General features: G+C 32.9%; 1 protein-coding gene across 1 annotated transcript; it reads left to right on the plus strand.

Annotated features, from left to right (window-relative positions):
- LOC139517850 (sucrase-isomaltase, intestinal-like) lies at positions 1-26,578 on the plus strand. The gene is made up of 23 exons (XM_071309311.1): positions 1-471; positions 6,127-6,343; positions 6,996-7,165; positions 7,815-7,983; positions 8,563-8,659; positions 8,902-9,020; positions 10,381-10,506; positions 10,962-11,093; positions 12,792-12,926; positions 14,403-14,522; positions 14,710-14,794; positions 16,343-16,469; positions 16,807-16,943; positions 18,261-18,295; positions 18,695-18,811; positions 19,714-19,862; positions 20,602-20,686; positions 21,177-21,233; positions 21,886-22,010; positions 23,044-23,132; positions 24,258-24,307; positions 24,996-25,154; positions 26,327-26,578. The coding sequence occupies exons 1-23, from the start codon at positions 128-130 to the stop codon at positions 26,393-26,395; spliced, it is 2,913 nt and encodes a 970-aa protein (XP_071165412.1). The 5' UTR covers positions 1-127; the 3' UTR covers positions 26,396-26,578.
- The last annotated feature ends 977 nt before the right edge of the window (positions 26,579-27,555 follow it).

Genomic DNA, 27,555 nt, shown 5'->3' on the forward strand with positions numbered 1-27,555 from the left:
TGTATACATCCTGCTGAAAGTTGTAAACTGTGTAAACTTGACCGTGTATTATCACTTGTTTGTCGTTCTCTATCCGAGCAAAACATAACTGCTGCGTAATTTACATTCACCTTTACCTGGAAGAAAAATGCAGTCGTACGAATACGATGTTAAACCGAAACGTTCTCACGGAAAACGTTATGCATATTTTGGAGGTTTACTATTTCTGTTGGTAATTGCTGCACTTATTGTTTCTATTGTTGCATTAGTCCGACAACAGAATAGTGAAAATGATAATAGTTCGCTTCGATCTCCTACTCCTAATCCACTGCCTACGACGACAATCAACGATCATAATAGTTCGCCTGGGTCTCCGACGACGACGACAACGGATAACACAGTCGACAGTAGAAGTGATAGTGTCGTAGAATGTGCAGTCAACGGTGCAGTGAGAAGTCCGGTTACTCGAAATACATGTGTCAACACAGACGGGTAAGTCCTGATTCACAGTATCTGTCACAATACATACGGGTAAGTTATGATTCACAGTGTCTATCACAACACTTATGGTTGAATCAGGATTTGCAGTATCTGTCACAACACATACGAGAAAGTCAGGATTCACAGTATCTGTCACAACAGAAAGAGTAAGTCAGGATTCACAGTATCTGTCACAACACATACGGTAGTCATGATTCACAGTATATGTCACAACACATACGGTAGTCATGATTCACAGTATATGTCACAACACATACGGTAGCCATGCATGATTAACAACTTATCTATCACAACAAATACGGATAGTCATGATTCAAAGTATCTGTCACAACACAAACGAGTAAGTCAGGATTCACAGTATCTGTAACAACACAAAGAGTAAGTCAGGATTCACAGTATCTATCACACCACATACGGTAGTAATGATTCACAACTTATCTATCACACCACATTAGGGTAAGTCAGGATTAACTTATCTATCACAACACTTACGGTTAATTCAGGTTTCAAGGTGTACGTCACAACACTTACGGTTAAGTCAGGGTTCAAGGTATACGTCACAACACATACGGGTAGGTCATGATTCACAGTATCTGTCACAACACATACGGGTAAGCCAGGATTCAGTGTATATGTCACAAAACAGGCGGTTAAGTCAGGATTCAGTGTATATGTCACAAGACAGGAGGTTAAGTCATGAGTCAGAGTATACGTCACAACACTATGGTTAAGTCAGGATTCAGTGTATATGTCACAACACAGAAGGGTAAGTCAGGATTCAGTGTATATGTCACAACACAAATTGGTAAGTCAGCATTCGAGTTGTACGTCACAACACATACGGGTAGGTCATGATTCACAGTATCTGTCACAACATATACGGGTAAGCCAGGATTCAGTGTATATGTCACAACACAAACTGGTAAGTCAGGATTCACAGTATCTGTCACAACACTTACGGTTAAGTCAGGATTCAGTGTATATTTCATAACACAGGCGGTTAAGTCAGGATTCAGTGTATATGTCACAACACACATACGGTAGTCAGGATTCACTGTATCTGTCAAGACACATACGGGTAATTCGTGATTCACAGTATGTCACAACACTTACGATTAAGTCATAATTCAGTGTATATATCACAACACAGACTGGTAAGAGATGTAAAGACAATAGTATATGGCATACTCATTGTACCCTCATTGAGAAGGTCAATGCATTGGTACAGGAACATGACCATTATGTAAAGATATAGCTGATTAGTATAGTTGTGTTAATCTGGATCGTAGGACTAAAATATACGTATGATATAAATCAGACAAAGCAAAGGTCGCCTTGGTCGTCTCCCTTTGTGCAATGTTTATTGATAAAAAATATAACAGATAACAAAATGACCCAATCTCATCCTCATCTGTTTTAAAGGAGTAGGTTCAGTAAGACCCCTTTTTGGCCCCCAAATATAGCAGTTTTACAAAATTGTTCGAATTTAAACTATTAGTTTTTTATTGGACAGTAGAATGGTTCTGCTACATAAATATGGCCTGTTTTTGACAATACAATGCACAAATATCGGGTACTAGCACCATTAAGTCATGCTAAATTACTGAAATCTTAAATATTCTATCATTTTAGTTAAATTTTAGACGGTTTTCGTGTAAAACAAAAGTGGCCGCATTCGTGTCCATCCTCAATATTGAAATGTAAGTTGTATTTGATGATAATACATAACATCTATAAAGGTTGAGGATGAACACGGATGCGGCCACTTTCATTTTTGACAAAAACCATCTAAAAAGTGACATTTTTCGGCATATTTTGTAGATTTTTCACATTTGAGCTTGAATCAGATCGTTTTTAATGACTAAATCAGTTAAAATCTTTCACATAAACTAATTGATTCCAAGGAAAAAGACACTTAAGTGTTTAAAAAGTGTTCAAAATCTTATGTCAGATGAACCTGAAATTTTAGGCCAAAATCGGTCCTTACCGGACCTTCTCCTTTATTTATTTGTGTTTTATGCATGTATTATATTAGGAATTTTAATCATATGTTAAGACACATCAGATGTTTTGTTTTTGGTTTTGTTCGTAAATTGCAGTGGCATGCTACTGAAAAGCATACATGGGCTTTGGGTTTTTTTTGAAGGCCAGTGACCTATAGCTATTAATTTCTGTGTCATTTTGTCTCTTGTGGAGTTTTGTCTTGTTGCAATCATACCATATCTTCTTTTACATATAAAATTGCCAGGCAGATAGAAAAAAAAACCCATTAAGACTAATGATGACTTTTAGTGTTAGAGTCAAGGGAATCGTAAACATTACACAACATGTGTATGAGGCTGCGTTGAAGTAACACACTAAAAACAAAAACAAATAAACAATATAACAATTTAATAGAGCTATATTATAAAAGAATTAACAAGTCAATAACAAAAACAACATAACAACCACATTGATCAACAAAGTGTACATCTTTTACCATGCTTGTAAATAGTCAATAGTGGAGATCCAAGACTCTCCATTTCACTGAAGTTGATATTTGGTTGGAGACTGAGCTTTCTGTTCTCCTTGGTGGCCTCGTGGAGTTCAGAAGTAGATTTACTGGTACGATACACGTCACACTCGGACATTCGCACATTCGAAGCACTGTTGTACTTTTTAAATATCCTCTTTGGAGTTCCTTGTCTCCGCTTGACTTTGGAACTGCTTTTCACTTTAGTTAGCTGTTTTGGTAGTTCGGTGTTCTCTTTTATCTGTTTACATGGAGTGGCATCAAAATTCTCATTGTCTAATTCAGTAGAAGAGAATACACGTTTTGCTTTTTTCTGTAATTCTTCGAATCTTTTACGAATTTCGACGTCTTTTTGTTTCAGCATCTGTGTCTTCCTCTTAATCCTTGCCATCTGACTGGTCCATACGATCATATTAGCTGTTACATCAGTCTTACTCACGATCATATTAGCTGTTACATCAGATTTACTCCGATTAGGTGTAGCACTGCTTACTTTATTGAAAGTCAACAAATGTGTTTCCGTAACATTCCGGTTCAAAGCTTTTAAAGTGTTTCTGTCTTGAAGAGTTTGATTCTCTAGAGATGGATCTTTCACTGTAGGCCTATCAGGCAATACAGTATAATTATCCCGAGTCACACTATTATTCAGTGCCAAGCTCGTATCTGATATTTGTCGGCGTTTCAAAAGTTTTTGCTTACATTCATTTTGTTGTAAATTCTTCAACAAGGTTCTTCTCAAATAACCAGGAGGTAAGGATTTTCTTGTTACTGCAAATTTCATCATTTTGAACAAATACTGTGTGATATCTATACTAAAATGTTAAAGTTTTACAAAATCGTGACTATATAGGAGCTTCAAATATGTCGGTTCTTTTGAACTTCTCCAAGTCCACGCTGTTCGCGTTGATTGAACGATTCCATACCAGCTTGGGTGCACTAATCAATTTATCAATCAAAGTCAACACAATTAGCATAATTATAAACAGATGTCTAAATTAAGCCCTTTATGGAGTTAAATCTGTTATTTATAAATTCAATTAAGTGTTAATTTGATGCAAAGGAAAAATTATTTAGTCATATTTTGAAAATTAAATAAATTTTAGTTTCCTTAGAATAATAAAAAAATGAAAACATTATTTATCTTTAACCCTATATGTTGATATTAAAATGACAAACTGATTTACTGACACGTACGGAAGCGTATTAGGGCTATCGTTTTTTTTTCTCTCCCAATGTTGACTTTAATCTTGGAATTATCAACTTTAATCTTGGAAATATTAACTTTAATCGTGGAATTATCAACTTTAATATTTGTATTATCAACTTTAATATTTGTATAATCAACTTTAATATTTGTATTATTAACTTTAATATTTGTATTATTAACTTTGATCTTGGAATTATCAACTTAGATTTTTGAATTATCAACTTAAATTTTTGAATTATCAACTTTAATCTTGGAATTATCAACATTAATCAGGGAATTATGTGTGTTTCAAAATTTAAAGCTTTTCTTTTAAAAAATCTGTGTCAACTCTTTTTAACATTTTTAATTTAAAACTTCATAATTTCTATAACAGGGAAGAATTCTCTTTTATTTGATGTAATAATGTTGTTCTGATGAAAGAAACATTCAAAATAGAATCTCCCTGTATTTTTGAATTAAGGAATCAATTTAGATAGTTATAAATCATCATGGTTAAATGGTTAAAGTTAAACATATGCACTCATATGGTATGATTTGATTTTTTAAAATTCTATATAACATATATGTCACTGTTACCATAAATCTTAACTTTCCAAATTGAAACAAATTAATATAAAAGATGAGGAGATTTGGCCATTATGGTTGCTGATGAGACAACTTTTCACCAACGTTTAAATGTGCAGTGAACGTTAGCACCTAAAGTAATGGTTGCAGCATGAGTGAACTAAGTTAAATATATGTGAATCTCTATTTTTTTACTATAAAAAATGTGAATTGAAATAAACGTGAACAAGTAACGTAATGATGTCCATATGCGTTTGACTAAGGTTTCTTAATATGTATTTGAAGTTAAGTAATGGTTGCCGTAGACGTAGTATAAAAATAAGATAATGTGGAATAATTGTCAATGCGATAACTCGTCCCACGAGACAATGACACAGAAAGTAGCAACGTGCTGCCTTCAAAAATGAGTAAGGACCTGGTCCCATACCATATAGTCAGCTTTAAAAGACTCAGAAATGATAAATGAAAACAATTCAAACGAAAAGACTAACGGCCTATCTTACATACAAAATAATGAACGAAAAACAAATCTGTTACACAGCAACAATCGACAACCACTGAATTACAGGCTCCTGACTAGGGACAGCACATACATAATGTGGCGGGGTTAAACTCGTTTGAGGGCGCATCAAAATTCCCTAACTTGGGACTGTGGTGTAACAATAGTATACATCATAAGAATAAACTATAACAAGAATGTGTCCACAGTACACGGATGCCCCACTCGCACTATCATTTTCTATGTTTAGTGGACCGTGAAATTGGAATAAATTCTCTAATTTGGCATTAAAATTAGAATGATCTTATCAAAGGGAACATGTATACTAAGTTTCAAGTTGATTGGACTTCAACATCATCAAAAACTACCTTGACCAAAAACTTTAACCTGAAGCGGACAGACGGACGAACGAACGAACGGACGGACAGACGGACGGACGGACGGACGGACGGACGGACGGACGAACGGACGCACAGACCAGAAAACATAATGCCCCTCTACTATCGTAGGTGGGGCATAAAAATCATTTAAAAAAGTCTTTAACTCATCAGATGGACACTCACTAGTACCTACAAAAAATAAAATTAGAAGCATGTAAATTGAAAAAAATATGTTATTAATAACGTTATTCTTGCCACACTGGTGGGGCTTGGTTACTAGAAGTAGGAATTGGAATGTATGTCGTTGTGCTAGCCACATTTATGTGGATTGAACTGAATCTGTGTACGTGTAACGAAAAATTCTCTCAAATTATACAAAATATATATATGATCAGTTGAAAATGTTTATGTAACTCAACGTTTGCCATATGATTGTGTGTGACTAAATTATATTTTGTTATTCAATGTATTATTTTTGATCCAGTTGTGTATGGCAGAGTCGCAGCAGAAATGAAAAGACTCCAGCATGTATATATAAAGACAGAGTCGGGTATGTACTAGACGGCGACGTAACTATAGGAGCAAACACATGGACAGCAAGACTGAAGAAGACGGGGATAGACAAAGTGTATGGTATGGATGTGTACAACAATATCAACGTGCAAGTGGAAATGATCAACGAAAACGCTCTCAGGATATATGTATGTGGTATTATTACTATTCCGGATTAAATTGTTAATTACGCCTTATTACATTTCTAATAAAAGTCCATGTTTGAATACGTCATTTAGACAGTAACACGACAACATAAACTATAAAAAAAAACATAAACAGGTCAACAAACGACCTTGAACAGTTACTTTTAGACAAATTCCAAAACCAAAACTTTCACTTCAAATTATATCGAGGTATAAAAGTTGAGTATATGTTTAACAAAGACTTTCAAAGATCTGTCATCAACCTATGAAAAATCTTGCAAATAAATTGCATTTCCTCCTGAAAATTTGCATATTCATTTAAGCCTGTCCTAGAGCTATTGTTTTCTGCTTGTTTTAAATTCAGAATGTCTGAATTGTCCCCTTTTTTTCCGTTTCTTTACTGATGGTAAATTAATTTATTAAAAAAAAAAACTAATAAATCCCTAAAAATATAAGACGCAATTGTGCAATCAAAGTAATATATATAAGTAAAACATCAAAATAAACAAGTCTATTATTAGCATTAAGTCCCAAAAATGGAAGGACATTTTTCTACGAAATACCATTTATTATAATAAAAAGTTAGTTGTTTTAAAAAAATATTTCTTCAAAGCTTTCATTTTCAATTCCTACAATTGGAATACATGCTTTGTAGATGTATCCAGATAAGTTGATGAATGCTTCGGAAATACCAGATGAAGCTCTGACAATGGACATTCCAAGAAAACTCTCCTCAGACAAGTTATACAACGTTTCATTTACTACAGAACCAGTATTCGGTATTGTTGTCGAGAGAATTACAAATTCTACGGTAAAAACTAAAATGTGAGTTTTTTTTCAAACAAGACAGGAAATTTCACCAAGATAAAACGCCAATACACCTAACACTAACAAGAGATGACATTTAGCAATAGTTGAAAAGATTGTTTTAAATATGTAAACAAAATATACAGGTTTGAATTTGTTGAGAATGTGAATATGCATATGGAAAATCAACTTATCTTATATATTTTTTTTAAAGATGATAAATGTAAATTATGTCTCTTTTTTATAGTCACATACACTTTGATATTTTTCTTCTATCAAAAAAATATATAGATCTAACATTTTCCGTTTTTAAAAGTCAAACAATGGTTTGTTTTTTTCTAAGTACTAAAATAAGGGAGTTTATTACTTGTTATGTTAAAGTAAAAATTTCACTATGTGAAAATTTATGCTTTCCCATCAATTGCAATATTTAGTCTAAGAGACATTACATCACTAAACTAAGCTATAATAATTATAATGATACGAAAATGAATATAGAATATCTATTATTCCAATTATAGACCCTGATGGACAAAAATGGCCTTTCTTTGAATAAAACCAATGATGTGCCTTTTCATTTTTTGTCTAATCAGTGCTTCTTAAAACGGTCGCTATAGAGACTTTCCCTTCACAGGCACTTGTCTTTGAATACTTTTTTTTAATACAGAATAGACACGACAGTGACGGGTACAATATTTTCCCGCCAATTCATGCAGTTGACCACCAGATTGTCGTCCGGACATGTTTATGGTTTTGGAGAACACAATCACAGAAGATTTAAACATGATATGGACTGGAAAACATGGCCAATCTTTACAAGAGATGTAGCACCTGTGGTAAATTTGATAAACATTCAAAATATTTAACAATTAATCCACATAGCGAAAAGGTGTATAAATAGTTTAACTTACAGCAAAATGTTTCGTGTCACAACATTAAATAATGTAATGGTTTTGCACAGACACATTCGTACAGATGTTTTCCACCTTTATTTCACGATTTCATGCGAGCATACATAAACATTTCAGGTGAATTGTTTCACACGATTTTTTTTTATCTAACATAAATGCACGCCAAAATTGTCTATGCAAAGCAAACTTATACAGTGCATTTAAAAGGAATAAACAATTAAATAAATGATTAATTATTGACTTTTAAAAGAACTTGTTAGTATTTGGTATGTGATAATTTTGAATGACATATCTAGCTGAGGTTTTGACGATGTCTCTATTCAAAAGAGAATAATGCCGAATTGTAACAAACACGCAATACAATTAGGCCTATATATTAAGTAAAGGCAAAAGCAAACAAACAAATAAAGTCAAATCCACCTTTATCTGGTTAAAATAATGAAAAAATAATTATCGGATAACTTTTGTTTTCGTTGTTAAAACTATTTTATCAAATGTTTGAAGGACGAATGGAATCTATACGGAGCACATCCGGTCTATCTAAATCTTGAAGAAGATGGGAAGGCCAATATGGTTTTCCTGAAGAATAGTCATGCCATGGGTAAGTTGAATTCTCTACTTTTCTTTTGGTTTTGGATTGCTGAGTAATTGACGCATTGTCTACATCTCTTTAACTCATATGTTTATATGATCGGATAGAACGTTGGTATCGGTAACAATGAAACCTGAAAATAATTGTCAAAGTTTCATTATAAAAGTATGACTTAATTCGTTCCATTCTCATGTGTTTAATTTGATTCAAATGAATGGTTACTGTTGCATGCTAGCTTTTATATGTTTCAGATGTTGTTTTGCAACCCGAACCATTTCCTGCCATATCTTGGAAAGTAATTGGTGGTGTACTCGATTTCTACGTATTTCTCGGACCATCTCCACACGAAGCAGTTCAGCAATACATATCTGTAATATATATTTTCTTCATTGAAATAGCTTCATGATTGAATTATATTGTGATAAGAGTCTACTCGTAATCATATATAAAAGAATTGGTTATTTCATAAAAATCCACCTATGTCTTTGTTTAACCATGCAATGGAAGCTCTCAAGGTTGTTTTGAACTTAAAATGATTGTATTTTTTTTGCGCTTTGCCAAAATGTTGCTTTTATCATGCTGTTTCTACCAAAATAGCACTCAGCTGGTTTTAAAGTTTAAGGTTGTGTACATGAGGGTAAGAGAAAGAAAAACTCTTCTGAGGAAAGGCAATATCATGTGACTAGATAAAAAGTTAATTATAGAATTTTAAAACAAAAATGCAAGGAGATAGCTCTTTTATAAACACTTTTTAAAATACATATATAGATTAGACCGTTGGTTTTCCCGTTTGAATGGTTTTACACTGGTAATTTTTGGGCCCTTTTTAGCTTGCTGTTCGGTGTGAGTCAAGGCTCCGTGTCGAAGGCCGTACTTTGACCTATAATGGTTTACTTTTATAAATTGTTATTTGAATGGAGAGTTGTCTCATTACATAACAAAATCAAAATTGCCGTACAGTCTTTTAGCAATGGACAATTCATCCGCATATAGCGGCCATTATACTTTATTTAAACTGATATTTCGTAGGAGAACACTTATTATTTCCTAACTGTACACTAGAATCTAAACTGAACTGGCATTAAGAAAACCCTTTATATTTCCTTGTTGGACACAGACGATGGGTAAAACCAGTATTGCCACTGTGATGCAGACTTTAAATTAATATTAAAAATGCTTAACAGACAAACCCTTAATGCCACCTTTCTGAATGCACATCATAATATTATATATTGAACAGACTATAGGCAAACCATTAATGCCACTTTACTGCATGCAAATCATAATATTATATTGAACAGACTATAGTCAAACCATTAATGCCATCTTACTATACACAACACTTTTATATTGAGTAGGCTTTAGATAAACCCTAAATGTCATTGTATTTTATACTTGTATATTGAATAGGCTTTAGGCATACCATGAATATTCCATTTTACTATCTTCAATACTTTTATATTGAGTACCTTTAATGCCGCTGTATTTTATACATGAATATTGAACAGGCTATAGGTAAACCATTAATGCCGTCTTACTGTATATTGAACAGGCTATAGGCAAACCATTAATGCCGTCTTACTGTATATTGAACAGACTTTAGGCAAACCATTTTAATGCCGTCTTACTGTATATTGAACAGGCTATAGGCAAACCATTAATGCCGTCTTACTGTATATTGAACAGGCTATAGGCAAACCATTAATGCCGTCTTACTGTATATTGAACAGGCTATAGGTAAACCATTAATGCCGTCTTACTGGTCACTAGGATTCCATCTGTGTAAATGGGGATATGAAAATTTGACTGTTGTGCAAGATGTAGTAGAAAGAAACAAAATGGCAGAAATACCACAGGTACGACATACTAATGTAAAAACAAAACTTTAAACAACTGTTTTACATCTTGTAAGTACAAAGAGATGTATTAAGGAAAGACTTCTAGGGTATTTTACCAGTTTATATTCAGTCAACGTAACCTTCTGTTATATATATATGCAGTATCATCAACAGGAGTTTTGACTATGAAAAATAGTTTAATTATGCTGATTACTATGTCTTGAGTGTGTTTTATTTTTTTGGTTTCCTCTACAAAATGTTGTCTTCACCTTGTCATGAGATAGATGCATCTTCATAATATTCTGTAATATCATTTCCAATGGAACATATATAGCAGCATTTGTTCTGGAACAAATGGTACAGAATATGTGTTCCAACATGTATTATGACACTGTTTTCAGAGGAACTTCTGTAAGCCTGAACAAATATACGTTGACAACCCTAATGTATGTATATATGATTTTCTCTTATAGGATGTACAATGGGGAGATATTGACTATATGTTTAATAAATTTGATTTTACGGTTGATAAGAAAACATTCAAAGATCTTCCTGAATTTGTTGATGAACTTCGCCAGAATGGGCAAAGATATGTCATTATTGTGGTAAGTGGAATATTTGAAAAAAAAACATGTTGATGTCCTTATTGCCACATTCAATTAGAATTTTAGAACCACATGCAATGCAAATTCTCGTTCAGTAAGAATGTCTCAATTGGAAATAGCATACAATCGATAAAAATACAGACGACTATACTGATATCTAACTCAGCGAAACATGTCGGTAGAGTTTTAGCACAGGCACTCGTCTAAGAATTTTTTCCTCCTATATACCTTTATATTAAGGTAGAGTCTATATAGGAATTTTTTTCTGAGACATGTGCCTGTGAGTTTTAGACACCAACACATCAACACTTACAATACTCTAGAATATTTTCTTCTGTTTTGGTATAGGGCGATGGCATGGGCGATATGAATTCATACAAGATTGTTTTGTTTTATTTATGTATATAGTACAGCAAGAACAATAATGACACCATGCTAGAACATTTTGTTTGTGTATAGGACACTATCATAGTATGGTGATGATTCGAAACAATATTAGAAAGTTTTGTTTGTATATTGATAAGACATGATAATTAGGGATTTTTCACAGAGGATACCGTTATTGACTCTTATCCCCGGCTTAGTATATATCTAGGATTTTGATTGGTTAACGCACGTCGTTACAAAACCCATAGCCCCTGGGTGTTGCTAACCCATATCCCCGGACGTTGCTAACCATTATCCCGGGGAACTTCACGCAAGTTTTCCTTAGTTCCATGATTGTTCCTTGTGAAATATTGAAATCTGTAGATTATCTATGATGTTTGTAATTAAATATTTAATTCATTAACGATTTTGTCCTATTATGCCGATCATTTACACTCATTTCATTAAATGCATCACTTGACTGCCACATTTTCAAGGAATGGGACTACTGACATGCTATGCAAATTACCCACGTTGACGTCACACCATCTATGGCGTAACGCTCACAACATTGAGCGCCAAATTTGACTCATTCCAGTTTCTCTGTCTCCGTATTAAAAACGTCTTATATTTGACTACCTGTAGGGTTCTACCAAAGGTAGTACCCTACACCCTGTAAAAAATATGTAAAATTTCCAAATTTCAATAAAACCTTTTTAGATAATGAAAAAAACGTTGTTTTCGCGTTACACTTTGTACCCGAATTTCCATAAAACTCGCCCGATTCGGACTAAGACCGGGGATAAATTCGTTATCTACGTTCATATCCGTAGATATGGATATTTTAACACCCTTCAGTACCCTGTACACCCTTCGGCTACGCCTCATGGTGTACTGGGGTACTTTGTGCTACGCCTCATGGTGTACTGGGGTACTTCAGGGTGTTAAAATATCCATATCTACGGATATGAACGTAGATAACTTATAATATTCCCTGTCAGTGTTTTATATCTCCTGATCCACCAGGCTACGGAAATAAAGGGCTCTAACAGAGAATATGAACCTATATCTCCTGTGGGGCCCTGATAACAAGAGGATCCTGGTTTCATCATTAATTACCATTCTGATCCTTTTTTGTTCTCAGGGTATTACGGCTCATATATCCTGTGAGGCTGTCGATATAACTAACCAAGTTGCAGGACTTACCTTGATATTTAAATCCAGTATTAAATAAAACAATATCAAATAATGTTTCATCTTGCATGTGTATATAGGAAAAGAGTACAGGCGATGATTTGAAACGATATTTTGTTTTGTTTTTCATGTATATAGGACGTTGGTATTGGTGCTAATGAAACCATTATAGAACAAGGACGAGTCAACAGCCCAGGCTATGAGATGTACAAGGATGGAATAGATATGGATGTGTTTGTCAAAAACCATGATGGTACCGTTCTGAAAGGAGAGGTAAAAACTGTGATAATAGCGTATTTAAAGGTGACGTGAAATCCACGATAATAACAATCCTAAAAGAGAGATAAGAACACCATGATACTGTTCCTAAAGGAGAGGTAAGACGTGATGATACTGTTCCTAAAGGAGAGGTAAGACGTGATGATACTGTTCCCAAAGGAGAGGTAAGACGTATTGATACTGTTCCTAAATGGTAAGACGTGATGATACTGTTCCGAAAGGAGAGGTAAGACGTGATGATACTGTTCCTAAAGGAGAGGTAAGACGTGATGATACTGTTCCTAAAGGAGATGTAAGACGTGATGATACTTTTCCTAAAGGGTAAGACGTGATGATACTGTTTCCAAAGGAGAGGTAAGACGTGATGATACTGTTCCCAAAGGAGAGGTAAGACGTGATGCTACTGTTCCTAAAAGAGAGGTAAGACGTATTGATACTGTTTCTAAAGGAGAGGTAAGACGTGATGATACTGTTCCCAAAGGAGAGGTAAGACGTGATGATACTGTTCCCAAAGGAGAGGTAAGACGTAATGATACTAGGAGAGATAAGACGTATTGATACTGTTCCCAAAGGAGAGGTAAGACGTGATGATACTGTTCCTAAAGGGTAAGACGTGATGATACTGTTCCTAAAGGAGAGGTAAGACGTGATGATACAAGGAGAGGTAAGACGTATTGATACTGTTCCCAAAGGAGAGGTAAGACGTGATGATACTGCTCCCAAAGGAGAGGTAAGACGTATTGATACTGTTCCTAAAGGGTAAGACGTGATGATACTGTTCCCAAAGGAGAGGTAAGACGTAAAGATACTAGGAGAGGTAAAACGTATTGATACTGTTCCCAAAGGAGAGGTAAGACGTGATGATACTGTTCCCAAAGGAGAGGTAAGACGTGATGATACTGTTCCCAAAGGAGAGATAAGACGTGATGATACTGTTCCCAAAGGAGAGGTAAGACGTGATGATACTGTTCCCAAAAGAGATAATACCGTTCTTGATTAAAGGAGAGATAAAACAAATCCTTGTGCAATGAAATGTCAACGTTTGTATCTCCTAATTCAAATCTTTTCTTTATGTACCCTTCACGTCACCATCAGATTCACCACAAAAATAAATACACAGGAATAAATAGTTGTTGCCTCCATCTAAAAGCAATTCTTTTCTAATAATACAATTTCCTCACTGTGTGTCACAAACATCCTCCAACCTTAAGCTAATAACTATTGACTCCAAGTATAGATTTAATTTGATTTTTTACTATAATGATTGCAACAGTTTAAAAACAATGACACTAAGGTATGAAGAGGGCTAACTGCAATACTCTCGTTTTACTGTTACTCGTTATAGTCAATAAGAATATAAATTGATTATAATAACAACGAGATTTCTAGGTATGGCCAGGGCTAATTGCATTACTATTGTTTAACTGTTTTTTCTTATTCATTAAGAATTTAATAACAAATCATTTCTAGGTATGGCCAGGACTTACGGCATTTCCAGATTTTAGTCACACAAATGCCACAGATTATTGGATAAAATACATCAAATACTTTTATGACACCGAGAGAGTGAAAGTAGACGGTTTGTGGATTGTAAGTATATAAGTACTTTATTGTACCGGTTTTTATTGTATTGCAAATTTTTAATAATCTCTATTCTGTATTAGTGCATAAGTATTGAAATTATTATATAAATGTTTGTCTTTTCTTCTCACATGCCTCTTAATTAGTTTTTTGATGGTTGTAGATTAGAATAACTATCCAAAAATTATTTTTATAGGATATGAATGAACCAGCAAGCTTTGTACAGGGCTCTATAACTGGATGTCTTAACAATACATGGAACTATCCTCCATATGTTCCACGTAAGTACTATCTTGTTGTATCCTCCATATCGCTTCAGCTCTACCCTGAACTATCCTCCGTATGTACAACTCAAATATTACCCTGAACTATCCTCCGTATGTTCCACTTAATTATTACCCTGAACTATCCTCCGTATGTACAACTCAGTTATTACCCTGGGTGAACTATCCTCCGTATGTACCATGTAAGTACTATGCTGGTTTATTCTCCTTAGTAACCACGTAACTACCATATTGAGCTATTATCCATATGTACAACTCAATTATTTCCATGAACTATCCTCCGTATGTACAACGCAATTATTACCCTGAACTATCCTCCGTATGTACAACTCAATTATTACCCTGAACTATCCTCCGTATGTGTAACTCAATTATTACGTGAACTATCCTCCGTATGTACCACGCAATTATTACCCTGAACTATCCTCCGTATGTACCACGCAATTATTACCATGAATTATCCTCCGTATGTACAACTCAATTATTACGTGAACTATCCTCCGTATGTACCACGCAATTATTACCCTGAACTACCCTCCGTATGTTCCACTCAGTTATTACCCTGAACTATCCTCCGTATGTACAACTCAGTTATTACCCTGAACTATCCTCCGTATATACCACGCAATTATTACCCTGAACTATCCTCTGTATGTACCACGCAATTATTACCCTGAACTATCATCCGTATATACAGCTCAATTATTACCCTGAACTATTCTCGCTATATGCAACATAAGCACTATTCCGGTCTATCCTTAATATCACTCAAGTTCTACGCTGAGCTATTCTCCATTACGTATGTACAACTCATTTATATTACCATGAACAATCCTCCGTATGTACGTAAGCCTTATCCTAATCTATCCTCTATATGAGCCACGTTAGTACGAAACTGAAATATCCTCCGTATTTACTACTTATGAACTATCCTATTGTATCCTTCATTTGTATCACTTAAGTACTAACCTGAACTATCGTCACTATGTACCACGAAAGCACTATCCTGAAGTATCCTCCATATGTGCCACGTCACTAAATCCTGATAATCAATGAGTTTAAAACAATTATTCATATCATTCTTTTTGGTAAACGGACAGAAAGTCACAGGACAAAAAGTCACAGTACATAAAGTCACAAATTTGGTAGGACAAAAAGTCACATTCTTATTTTTTGCATCGTTTGACTATTATTAAAAACCAGTTTTTGGATAAAATTATTGTTAATTCCTTTATTGCAATCATCAAAGACTTAATTTTGAACTTATTGAAAATAAACTGCATGCTTCTTTCACATACATCAAACATCATAAAAAATATAATGTTGCCGTAAGAATATCTTTACTATATCGGGTTTTCAACATATTTATATGCACATCTGGAATAAATAAATCACAAGGTTAATAATGATGAAAGCAGACAAAAGAAAACTGTTTTATATAAATTAACAACCTTGTGATACTTTATACTTTTTAGATATATTTCTAATAACATCATATTTATGTTAAGTTTTTTTTTTATTAATATGAACAAATATTTTTTCCAGATATATTGGATGGTCACACAGGTAGCTTATATTACAAAACAATTTGCATGGATTCTAAACAAAAATGGGGCAATCATTATGAAACACACAGTTTATATGGTCATGCTGAGAGCATGGTAACATATAGGTATATTAATTTTAATTATGAAGTAGACAGTTTATATGGTCACGCTGAGAGCATGGTAACATATAGGTATATTAATTTTAATTATGAAGTAGACAGTTTATACGATCACGCTGAGAGCATGGTAACAAAATATTGTATTTAATTTAGATATTTGTTTTTTGTATCATTTCTTTGCTGAATACATTTTAGATTGATTTTATTCACTCTAAGTTTTGTTAGCATTCCTTTTTAATTACATTTATATTCCTAATTAGAATAGCTACTTTAGAGGTTTAGAAAACTTTCCTGTAGTAGCTATTATACAATTTATTTAATGAGATACTGTTTCATCTTGCAGGGCCATGACAACTTTGTTTAACAAAACTCGGCCATTTATAATGACCAGGTCATCGTTTGCTGGTACGGGGAAATATTCATTTAAATGGTTAGGTGATAATCAGAGCCAATGGAGACAAATACCCTGGTCTATTATAGGTAAATTATCAGTCTAAAAAGATTAAGGAGGAAATCGAAAATGGATTAATATTTGCAAAACATAATGCTGTTTTTTTTAACTTCACAGTGCAACTAAAGATATTTAAACAGTAAGTTCAGATTGGTCAATGCAAACTGTCTCAAGAATTTACATCACTCGAAGCGTTTTCTCTTAACGAACGCACCCGAGTCCGTAGTTGTTGTCAAAGTAGACACTGGATATCATGGTATTTGTCAAGTTCTACGTTTCTCATTGGAATCGAGAAACAAATACCTGAGCTGGTTCTTGACCGACTACTACACTTTGATAATTGTTTGAGCAAAACGTATATACAAGCAGATTCCAGTTTAACAAATAACAAGGCATAGACAGCTATTATTTAATAGAGCCGGGGAGTAAATGAAACCTGCTTTCATAAAGAAATCCTCCTGTAAGATTTGCTAAAGAATGACTCATAATTTAATGCCGTATACAATGTTCCATTGTATTCCTATTTATTGAAATATGGTAAAGATGCATAATGCACACAAGGGGCCACATGACACGTCTTGATTAGAACAATTAAAATTTATGTTTTTTTTAGCCCCATTGAGTTTTAAACATATTTTTTGTTATATTTATGAAATTTATCAACTAAAAATAATCAAAAGGTTTCATAAGAAATACTTCAAAGGAGACGATGAATGTCAACTGCAATGTAGGACATATCGTACGTATATGTTATGATTTTGAGGCAGCTGTTGTTGAAATGTATCATTAAATCTGTCTTCATTATCTTGATCTCTTACACTTTTATGGCATACCCTCTAGAATAGCGTTTTCATTTTACACATGCTTAAATATGTGATAAATGAAAATATCGAACAAAATATAACATGTAAGAATATTTATGTTTCTAATTAAGGTATGACAGCATGACACATTACACTATGATTTCCTAACACATGTGTACTTTCACATATATTCTTCTATACTAGTAACCATATAAGTCACACGGTGTCCCCATTCATTGATTATAGGCCATTTTCCAACAAACTAAAAAGGTGTACAAAATTGCATAGGATCCCAGTTATATGCCTGTACTTTGATTTTCTGACACCATTAAGTCGAGTGTTACCAAATCAAAAAAGGGTCAAATCTATAATTTCAAAAGATTCTTTAGATTTCAATATGATTTAAATATGGAATATATATGTCAATATGAAAATATACATGCTCAAAACGACACAAATTCTTAATTGTTAGTCCAAATTTCCAGAGAATGTAAATTGCCATAAGAATACGTCCGTATACATTTCAGTTTTGTTTCATTGTAGGAATTCTAGAATTCAGCATGTTTGGTTTTCCAATGGTGAGTGCTCTGCTAGTCATAAACAAGAAATAATGTGATAACTGGTGTTAAAAATATACCTTTATAGGGATGGCTACTATTTGTAAACCAGTATCAGCGTGAAACAACATGATTCATTTAAAATTATATAATTTGATAATTATAATATAAGAAAAAAAAATTTTTACTACAAAATTCCCGTTGTAAATCAGTTATGTATATAACGATAATTGTTTTGAGCTTTTTTAAAAGTTTAAAATTCCTTCATCGCATATATCTTCGTTGTCATCGTCATCGCCTTCGCCATCTTCAACTTAATTCCTCATCACATCATAATGTCTATGCCCTTTTCATTTGATGATGTTTTTACTCTATCATCTTGAATAGGATTTTCACAATAGCCCTGCACATTGTTATTAGATAGGTGCCGATATTTGTGGTTTCTGGTATGCTGCACAATATGAGATGTGTTTGAGATGGTCTCAGCTCGGTGCATTTTATCCATTTGCTAGAAATCATAATGCCAAAGGTTGGCCTGTAAGTATTATTTTATCTGTTTACCGAAAAAATACATAGTATCCATAATCCGGATATAAGAATACAAAAGGCTGTCCAGTAACTTAACAATTTACTATGTTGACATCTTATGCATTTTAACTGTTACATATACATAAAAAGGGATATTTTAGGCATACAACCTATAAATAACCATCGTTTTACCCTATTTTCAATCATTAATCTAATATACAACTGTAAAATTGAATTTAAGAAAAATTAATGTTTCGCCAGTCTTAGTTCTACGAGTACAAATACAGAAGTATAATCATCATAATATTCCCCCTCTGAAAAGTATCATCAGCCGAATGTTCAGTCATTATATTTATCCCCACAGGAACTACATGTAGAGTTATAATCTGTCCTTCTGTATAGCCATAAAGTTTTAATCTCCACCGACCTTATTGTCATTTCTAGATGAAAGTAAAGATATGAAGCAGACCTAATGAACTATATATATGTATCCATTATAATTAAACAGCTTTATTTTACATAATCTACAATGTATTACAAACATAAAATACATATACATATATGTACAATTGATAGAAATAATTTAAGATTTCAATCGCCAAATATCAATTTCATAATTTTTTCCGTTTTTACCATACGATCATTTAAGAATTGCCTCTCAAAGCCACAGTCAGTAGATACATTGTTAGCAACCATATGCTGCACATGTTTAGTGTTATTTCTCAAAAATAAATGCTTGTTTCAAATTTCCAAAGCGAACATCTATATAAATATATATTATTTGTACCGATAATTATTGCATTGAATTATGTAAAATTCAGTGACATCAAAATAATAGTGACGATTATGCATTCACATTTTTGTATGTACTTTACCGAAAATACATTAAAAGTGTAGCTTGCCATTTACAGCACCAAGATCCAGCTCACTGGGATGAAGCCTTTATCAGTATAGCCAGGCGTGCCCTTCATATCAGATATAAAATATTACCATACCTCTACACACTGTTCCACTTAGCTCATACTACGTCTTCTATGGTAGCTCGTCCACTCGTATTTGAGTAAGTAATGGAACATTTATAAATAGTTCCATTAATCGCTTACAATGAGGTATATTGGAGATCGTCAACTAATGTTCGTAGCATTTAAAAATATTTTCATTACGCTCTTACTGTGTCGTACATGGTAGCTCTTTCATTCACTGAACCAGATGTACAATATGTTTAAACTTGTTAGAACATTGTACGTTGTCCACTACATTTGATATGATTATTAAATTTGAGAATATGGACACACAGTACCATTTTGTTCATGTACCATCATCGGTTGTTGCTTAGACATCCATATTATTGGAAATTGGTAAAATTATAAAACCTATACATACAGTACCATTTTGTTCAATACTACATGCATATCAATTATGGTAGCTTGTCCACTTATATTTAAATTTATTATAAAAAATTCCAAGCACTGAAATGTTGAAAGTAACAAAAACTCAAAACGAAGATCTAGAGCAATGATACGAAATTTACACCTGATAAAAATAAACCTCGAACTACCAACATTATGTTTGGTGCAAATTTTGCACAGTATTTTTTTTCTCAAACCCTAATTAACAGGTAAAAAAATGACTATAGTAATTAAAAAAATAAATCACTGAAACATTTTTAAATCATGTAATATATATAACACAATATATTATTTTTGGCCATATTTATATATCTATTTTGTTATTATTTTTAATCATTTAATTATACTAACAGTTTTCATGATGGTTTTAAATTATGACTATTTATCTAGGTTTCCAGAAGACAAACAGACGAGAGATGTGGACAGACAGTTCCTGCTAGGTCCTGCATTTCTAGTAACCCCTGTTCTTGAAAAGGTATAATAAAAGCTTGTCTTTATATGGATTATATGAATGCACAATTCCAAATAAATTGTCATAAAAATCATGCATTTATCAAATTAATCGGTACTTTGTTAAAAAACACTGTCAAACATCCAAACATGCTATCCATACGAATAAGTGTCCAAACTTTTAATGAAATAAAAATTAAAAAAAAGTGTATTTTCAACATTGTAAAAATGTTCTATCCAACAAAAAAATGAAAGACGGATTCTCTATCTCATCATGAAAAACTTAGAATCAGATCATTTGCATAACCATGTAGGGATGATACAAATACATTTTATACAATCGAAAATGAAGGGATTTCATAGTCTTATACCCGGTTTTCTAAAAAAAAAAAAAACTCACTTTGGGAACATTTTCCTGCTCCTGAAAGAGTTAGAATATTATAAACTAGTTTTCTACTTTTCATTTTTGTTTTGGGACAAATTCAATTTTTTATTTTATTATGGTATATTTACAGGGCAAGTCTTCTGTTGAAGGATATTTTCCAAAACAACGATGGTTCAATTATTATGATGTACGTATTACCCTGTTTCCTCATTGACAAAAATGAAATCTTTCTTCATTCTTGAACATTTCCTTTACCATTTCGATCTCATTTGAAGTATGAAACATGTGGTTTGTTTCAAAAGTACCAATCGAAAAAAATGAACTTTACAAAATAAGCACGTAACGTATGTTAAAACATCTCACACGTACAAAACAAAACAGCAAACAAACACACACACACATACGCAATGAAGGTATAGTTGTAGTTATCTCTTCAGAATTTTTATGGACGCCATCACAATTTGTCGACTGTTATAGAATATTTGATACAGAGATGATCATTGGAACGTTCTGTTTATTGTAGCTATAATACCACCTTGCGTTTCTTACCAATACATTTAAAGACAGATTAGTTTTACATTTTGCCGGTTCAAAACTAGTCGATCCTTCTTCTTTTTGTACAAAAAGAGCGCTTCAAACATGTACCGTAAATGAAATTACACTTCATCTATGATTTATATCAAAAGTTTCAGTGATGATTTCATTTTGAGTTTCAGAGGTGTTCTTCCTTATACAATCTTTCTTTTCCTGGTGTTGTTCGTTCATTGTTTTGGAACTGCTTTGTTATTTAAGACAATTACGTAACTGTTTTAAATATACTGTGATCATTTGTGTTTAAGGGTACTGAATTTGCAGTATCAGGACAACGTATCACTGTTGATGCTCCATTGTCTATCATACCCTTACATTTACGTGGAGGGTATATCCTTCCCACTCAAAAGCCAGCTAATACAACAGTATACAGGTATGAATATATGATAGCATCAATCATAAACAAAATGCATTTACCATTACCAAACATATCCTTACATTGTTGTTGAGGGAAACCTCTATCTAGTTTACAGTCAGCTAATGCAACACGATACAGGTTATATAAATACAGAAAAAAAATCATATAATCATAATCAATATTGTAAACCCAATTTTCAACCATTACATGGCGATATGTAAAAACAATCACAAAACACTGTGTTGGCCTATAATAATAATACTTTGTTCAGAATCGATGAACTAATCCAGTTTCATCACTGTTCATATACAATGTACATTTACGTGGGAGATATATCCTGCCATATCAACAGCTTCATTTTAGTACGTATATGCAACTTCGTCTAATATAAAACTAAGAAAGGTAAAAATCACAAGTTACTGTAATCAAAACTCAACAAGTTTTAATTCATATAACTTAAAGGAGAGACAAATGACTAACAGACTTTATTATTGAGTCCCTCGTATATCTAATTACTTGAAATTAAGAATACAAAATAAAGGCAACAGTAGTATACTAAGTCTGGTGTTCAAAAGTCATAAATCGATTAAGAGAAAAAAAATCCGAGTTAGATACATCAACTATAAGAGGAAAACAAAGGAACAAAAGGAACACTGAAGTGCAACAAAAACAAAGGTTTGTTTTGTTTTATCGATATTTGACAAGAAACAATGTATGAACAAGGCAATTAATCTAGATGGATTGCATACCGATTTCAAGAAGCAAACTGATTAGAAATTGTACAAATTTCGTTAATCATTCAATGCATAGATACATGTTGAATCGCTTATAATTTGAGGTAATTTATTTGTGGACGCTAAAAAATAAATTAACAAAAAAAAAATTCAAAATGGAAAGTTCCATATCCAATGGCAACATCAAAAGCTCAAACACATCGATCCAGTGGAAAACAAGTTTCATATTCCTGACTTGGTACAGGCATTTCCTTATGTAAAAAATTTAGTGTTTTTTCTCATAGTAGCTATTTCATATACTTCTTACTTTAAAGTCGACAGAGACCAATGGGATTGATTGTAGCATTTGATAAAGATACATCGGCTAGAGGAGAGTTATTCTGGGATGATGGAGACTCTATAGGTAAGAAAAGATTACACTGACTAGTGGACAATTGTTTCCAGGAAATTGAGAGTTTGTAGGTAATTTTGAAAGCATACAACTGCTAGTGGAAGATTGCTTTAAGGTAATTGAGATTGTATAGGTAATTGTAGATCCTACAACTGCCAGTGGACAATTGGTCTGGGTAATTGACGCTCTATAGGTATTTGTAGATCATACAAATGCTAGTGGACAATTGTTCTGAGGTAAATGAGAGTTTGTAGAAAATAAGAAAATATACAACTGCTAATGGACAACTGATCTAAGGTAATTGGTAGTCTATAGGTTATAGTAGATCATACAACTGCAACAAATGTTCTGTGGTGATTAAGGAATCAATCATACAACTGCTAGTTGACAAACGCTCTGGGGAAACTGAGAATCTACAGGTAAGCAAATTTCATACAACTGCTGGTAGACAATTATTCTGGAATGGTTGAAATGTACAGGTAAATCATACTTAACTGCTAGATCAGAATTGTTCTAGGGTAATTCATAATACATTGGTAAGTATAGATCATACAACTTTAGAATTGTCCTGGAATGATGAAGATTCGTAAGTAGAACAAAAATCATTAAACAGCTAGAAGAGAATAGTTTGGATCAAGTGAATAGGATGCATATTTCTTTGGTATGTCTGTGATAGCATTGAATCTACACGTCCAACACTAATCTATATACAAATGTATAGCCCTTTATGAAAGCAGAATAAAGATATAAAACAGCAAGTATAGTTACTATTCAATTATTTAACCATCTTTCTAATAGTGGAGGCTAAATTGCAATCATCTTGTCCGTACATCCATCCGTTCGTTGTTCGTTAAAACAATCGTCCCTTTTTTCTCAGGTACCACTTAATGTTTTAACAGGAGCTTGACAGTGATGAGTTCGGATCTTTCTGAACTCTGACACATTATACCGATGGTTATATGCATAGCACGATGCGTACATTCTTGTATAAATTTGAAGTTATGTTCCTTTTGATTAAATTGTATGTCAGATGTTTCTTTTCGTATTCACTTTATATGAATAAATATCGGTATAGATGATCTTAGCTGATATTCAGTAAACAAATAAGTCTTATATGTGTTTTTTTATCTGTTGAAGATTCTGTTACCCGAGGAGAATATCTAAAAGTGGAAATGTCAGCAACCAAGGTAATTATGGTATTGATACAGTCTGAGATTATACTTAATATACTTGCAATAAGTATTATACTTTTTAAAACATTCTAATTTCCACAAGTATATATCACCCCATAGTTCCATTGAGTGGAGTGATATACACAATTTAATAGATTTATACACTCTTAGTCTTAGCGCATATTCGTTAATGTATAGTAATGTCTTACTGATTCATTTCATTCATTTCGTATTCTAGGGACATATTTTTGTAACACCCAGCATTAAAAAAATATTCATAGAATATACGTTGTATAGCAGTTTAGATTTTTTTCCAATGCGAATATTCCATGGTGTTTGTATTTTTCATATTCAGGTACGAGTTTTGAGCTTTATAGAATTGTTTTAGCATTAATATATACCCGTTCAAATTGTACGATTTTAAATGTCATTTAGAGATTTCAATAACAAAAAAAAACATTGTTTGTTCGATATCGTTTTTCTGTATGTAGTTTCTGTGTAGTGTCTTTAGACTGTTTTTTGTTCTTTCCGTCGGTTTTATTTTTTGTTATGGTATTGGTTGTTTGTTTTTTTACTTCTTTTAAATATCCCCTCGGTATAATTTGGCTATTTTTATAACCCACTTTCTTAAATACTTTTTGGAAAATCTTTCTTTTGTTGCATACTACATGTATCAGTATGTTTTATTTTGTTTATTTAACAGGGGAAATACCTTGAGTATAAGGTTATAAAAAGTGGTTATAAAGCAGCATCATCATTAGTCATTGATACAATAGAGTTCTATGGACTATTTGGATTTCCTGAACGTGTAATGGTGGATTCAGTACAAATCCCTACATCTAGTGTACGGAGTAAAGACAAAGTAAGATATTGATTTAAGGTTTGGAAGTATTATCAGAAATCTTCAATAAACAATGAATACAATTTTCATTCAAATCAAGAGAAATTTTAATGGTCAACAAGTGAATTACAAACGCATAAATATCATGATTTGTTTGTCAAAACTAAACGTCACTTCAAAACTTTTGTTATAGTCCTAAAGATTATTTTGTAGGAATTTAATGATGTGCTGCTTGGCAAAGAGTAAAATCACAAAATACTGAAATCAGATTAAATTTCAAAACGGAAAGTACCTAATCAATAAACTCATCATAGATACCAGGATTGGAATTTTGTGTTTGCATCAGATGCGCTTCTCTACAAAACACTAATCAGTGACGCTCGAATCTAAAAAAGTTAATAAGGCCAAATACAGTACGAAGTTGAATAGCATTGAGGAACAAACATTCTTTAAGTATTGGCCAAATACAGCTAAAGTAATCTATTCCTGAGGTAGAAAAGTCTTAGTATTTTAAAAATTCAAAATTTGGTAAACATTCAATTTATAAATATGACCATATCAATGGCAACTCATGTCAACACCGAAGTGCTGACTACTGGGCTGGTGATACCCTCTGGGAATAAAAACTCAACCAGCAGTGCCATCGACCCAGTGGTTGTAAATAAACTCATCATAGATACCAGGTCTGCAATTTTGTATTTTCGCCAGACGCACGTTATGTTTACAAAAGACTCATCAGTGACGCTCGAATCTAAAAAAAGTTAAAAAGGCCAAATACAGTTCGAAGTTGAAGAGCGTTGAGGAACAAAAATTCCTAAAAGTTTTGCCAAATGCAGATTAGGTTATCTATTTCTGCGGTAGAAAAGCCTTAGTTTTTAAAAAATTCGGTAGACATTCAATTTACAATTATGACCATATTAATGATAATTCATTTCAACACAGAACACTTGGCTGGTGATACCCTCGGGGAATAAAAACTTCACCAGCAGTGGCATCAAATGGCAAAATCAAAAGCTCAAAAACACCAAACGAAGCTCAAAAACACCAAACGAATGGACAACAACTGTCCTGACTTGGTACATGCATTTTCTCATGTAGAATCTACATAGGAAAATGCCTGTACCAAGAATATGGTGAAATAAACCTGGTTTTATAACTAACTACACAACTCACAATATTTTTATGTGTTGCAGATCATAGAATTAGTTGATTTAAACCTGAATATAACAGAAAGTCATAGTTTAAGCTGGGAGTTCTTCTGAGATTTATGAAAAGAGAATGTGAACTTGTTACAATTTAGTGTGTTCATTTTAAACATTGTATAGCATACTATAATAGTATTTTAGAAGAAATACCAATTTGATTTTTACTTATAGAGCTTTATATATATATATATGATCATTTTATATAGTATTTGAATAATAAAATATATCATAATATTTGCAGTTGGTGTTTAACCATCCCCAATCTAATGTCAAAGATGAATATGATAACATTAACCGTAACAATAATAACAAGTAACAAAAATACCGAACTTGACGGGAAATTGAAAACGGAAAGTCCTTAACAAAATAGCAAACTCAAAAGCTAAAACAAACCTAAAGAATGAAAAACAACTGTCTTATTCCGGACTTGGTATAAAAATTACCTGATTCAGAACCAGATAAGTATTTCAAAAATGTATGGGTGTTCAGTGATGTTCGAGGCCAACATATATTGAAATCCAGTACCTTATATTCGTTGAAAAGCTGATAAAACCACAAACTGTCAAAATTAAACCCATCTATAATTTGCGTCATGCAAAAGCAACAGAAGTTTACCAGATTCATGGTTGGTGCGCTGATTGTACAATTACGCTTGGAATAAAATAAAGATATTTAGACACATCCGTATTGTTTTTCTTTTTACAATGTTTTCTCTCCTTAAAAGAGATCAGTTTCAGTTTTTGTCTTTTTTTGTCTATGTTACCAAAAATTACTATTCTTTCTACAGTTAAAGATGGGCTTCAAAAATAGTGTGAGGAGATATATTCTACCAGTGGTGTTAACCAGATGTGGATTCTCAAAATTTCGAAAGATCTACTGCTTAACCTTCGATCACAATCTTTGCAATTTTGCAGCAACATAAAAACTTTTGATTTTTCTACGCTATATACTACTATTCCCCATGCTCAGTTGAAAGATCGACTTCACCATCTCATAAAACAGAGCTTTTTCTATAAACATGGGAATCGTAGATACAAATTTCTTGTTTTGGGTTACAATAATTCATATTTTGTGAAGAATCACACTGAATCTTCCAGAAAATATACTGAAGATGATATTATCAAAATGCTGGACTTTTTGATCGACAATATATTTGTTGAGTTTGGAGGATTTATATTTCAACAGACAGTCGGTATTCCAATGGGTACTAATCATTT

The sequence above is a fragment of the Mytilus edulis genome, chromosome 3, assembly GCF_963676685.1.
Source record: "Mytilus edulis chromosome 3, xbMytEdul2.2, whole genome shotgun sequence".
Taxonomy (NCBI): Eukaryota; Metazoa; Mollusca; class Bivalvia; order Mytilida; family Mytilidae; genus Mytilus; species Mytilus edulis.

Coding starts and splice junctions, on each gene's coding strand:
- LOC139517850 (XM_071309311.1), top strand. CDS start 128: ATGCAGTCGTACGAATACGATGTTAAACCGAAACGTTCTCACGGAAAA. Junction 7,166..7,814: donor TCTACGGTAAAAACTAAAAT/GTGAGTTTTTTT, acceptor TTTTTAATACAG/AATAGACACGACAGTGACGG. Junction 18,296..18,694: donor GCATGTTTGGTTTTCCAATG/GTGAGTGCTCTG, acceptor CATTGTTATTAG/ATAGGTGCCGATATTTGTGG.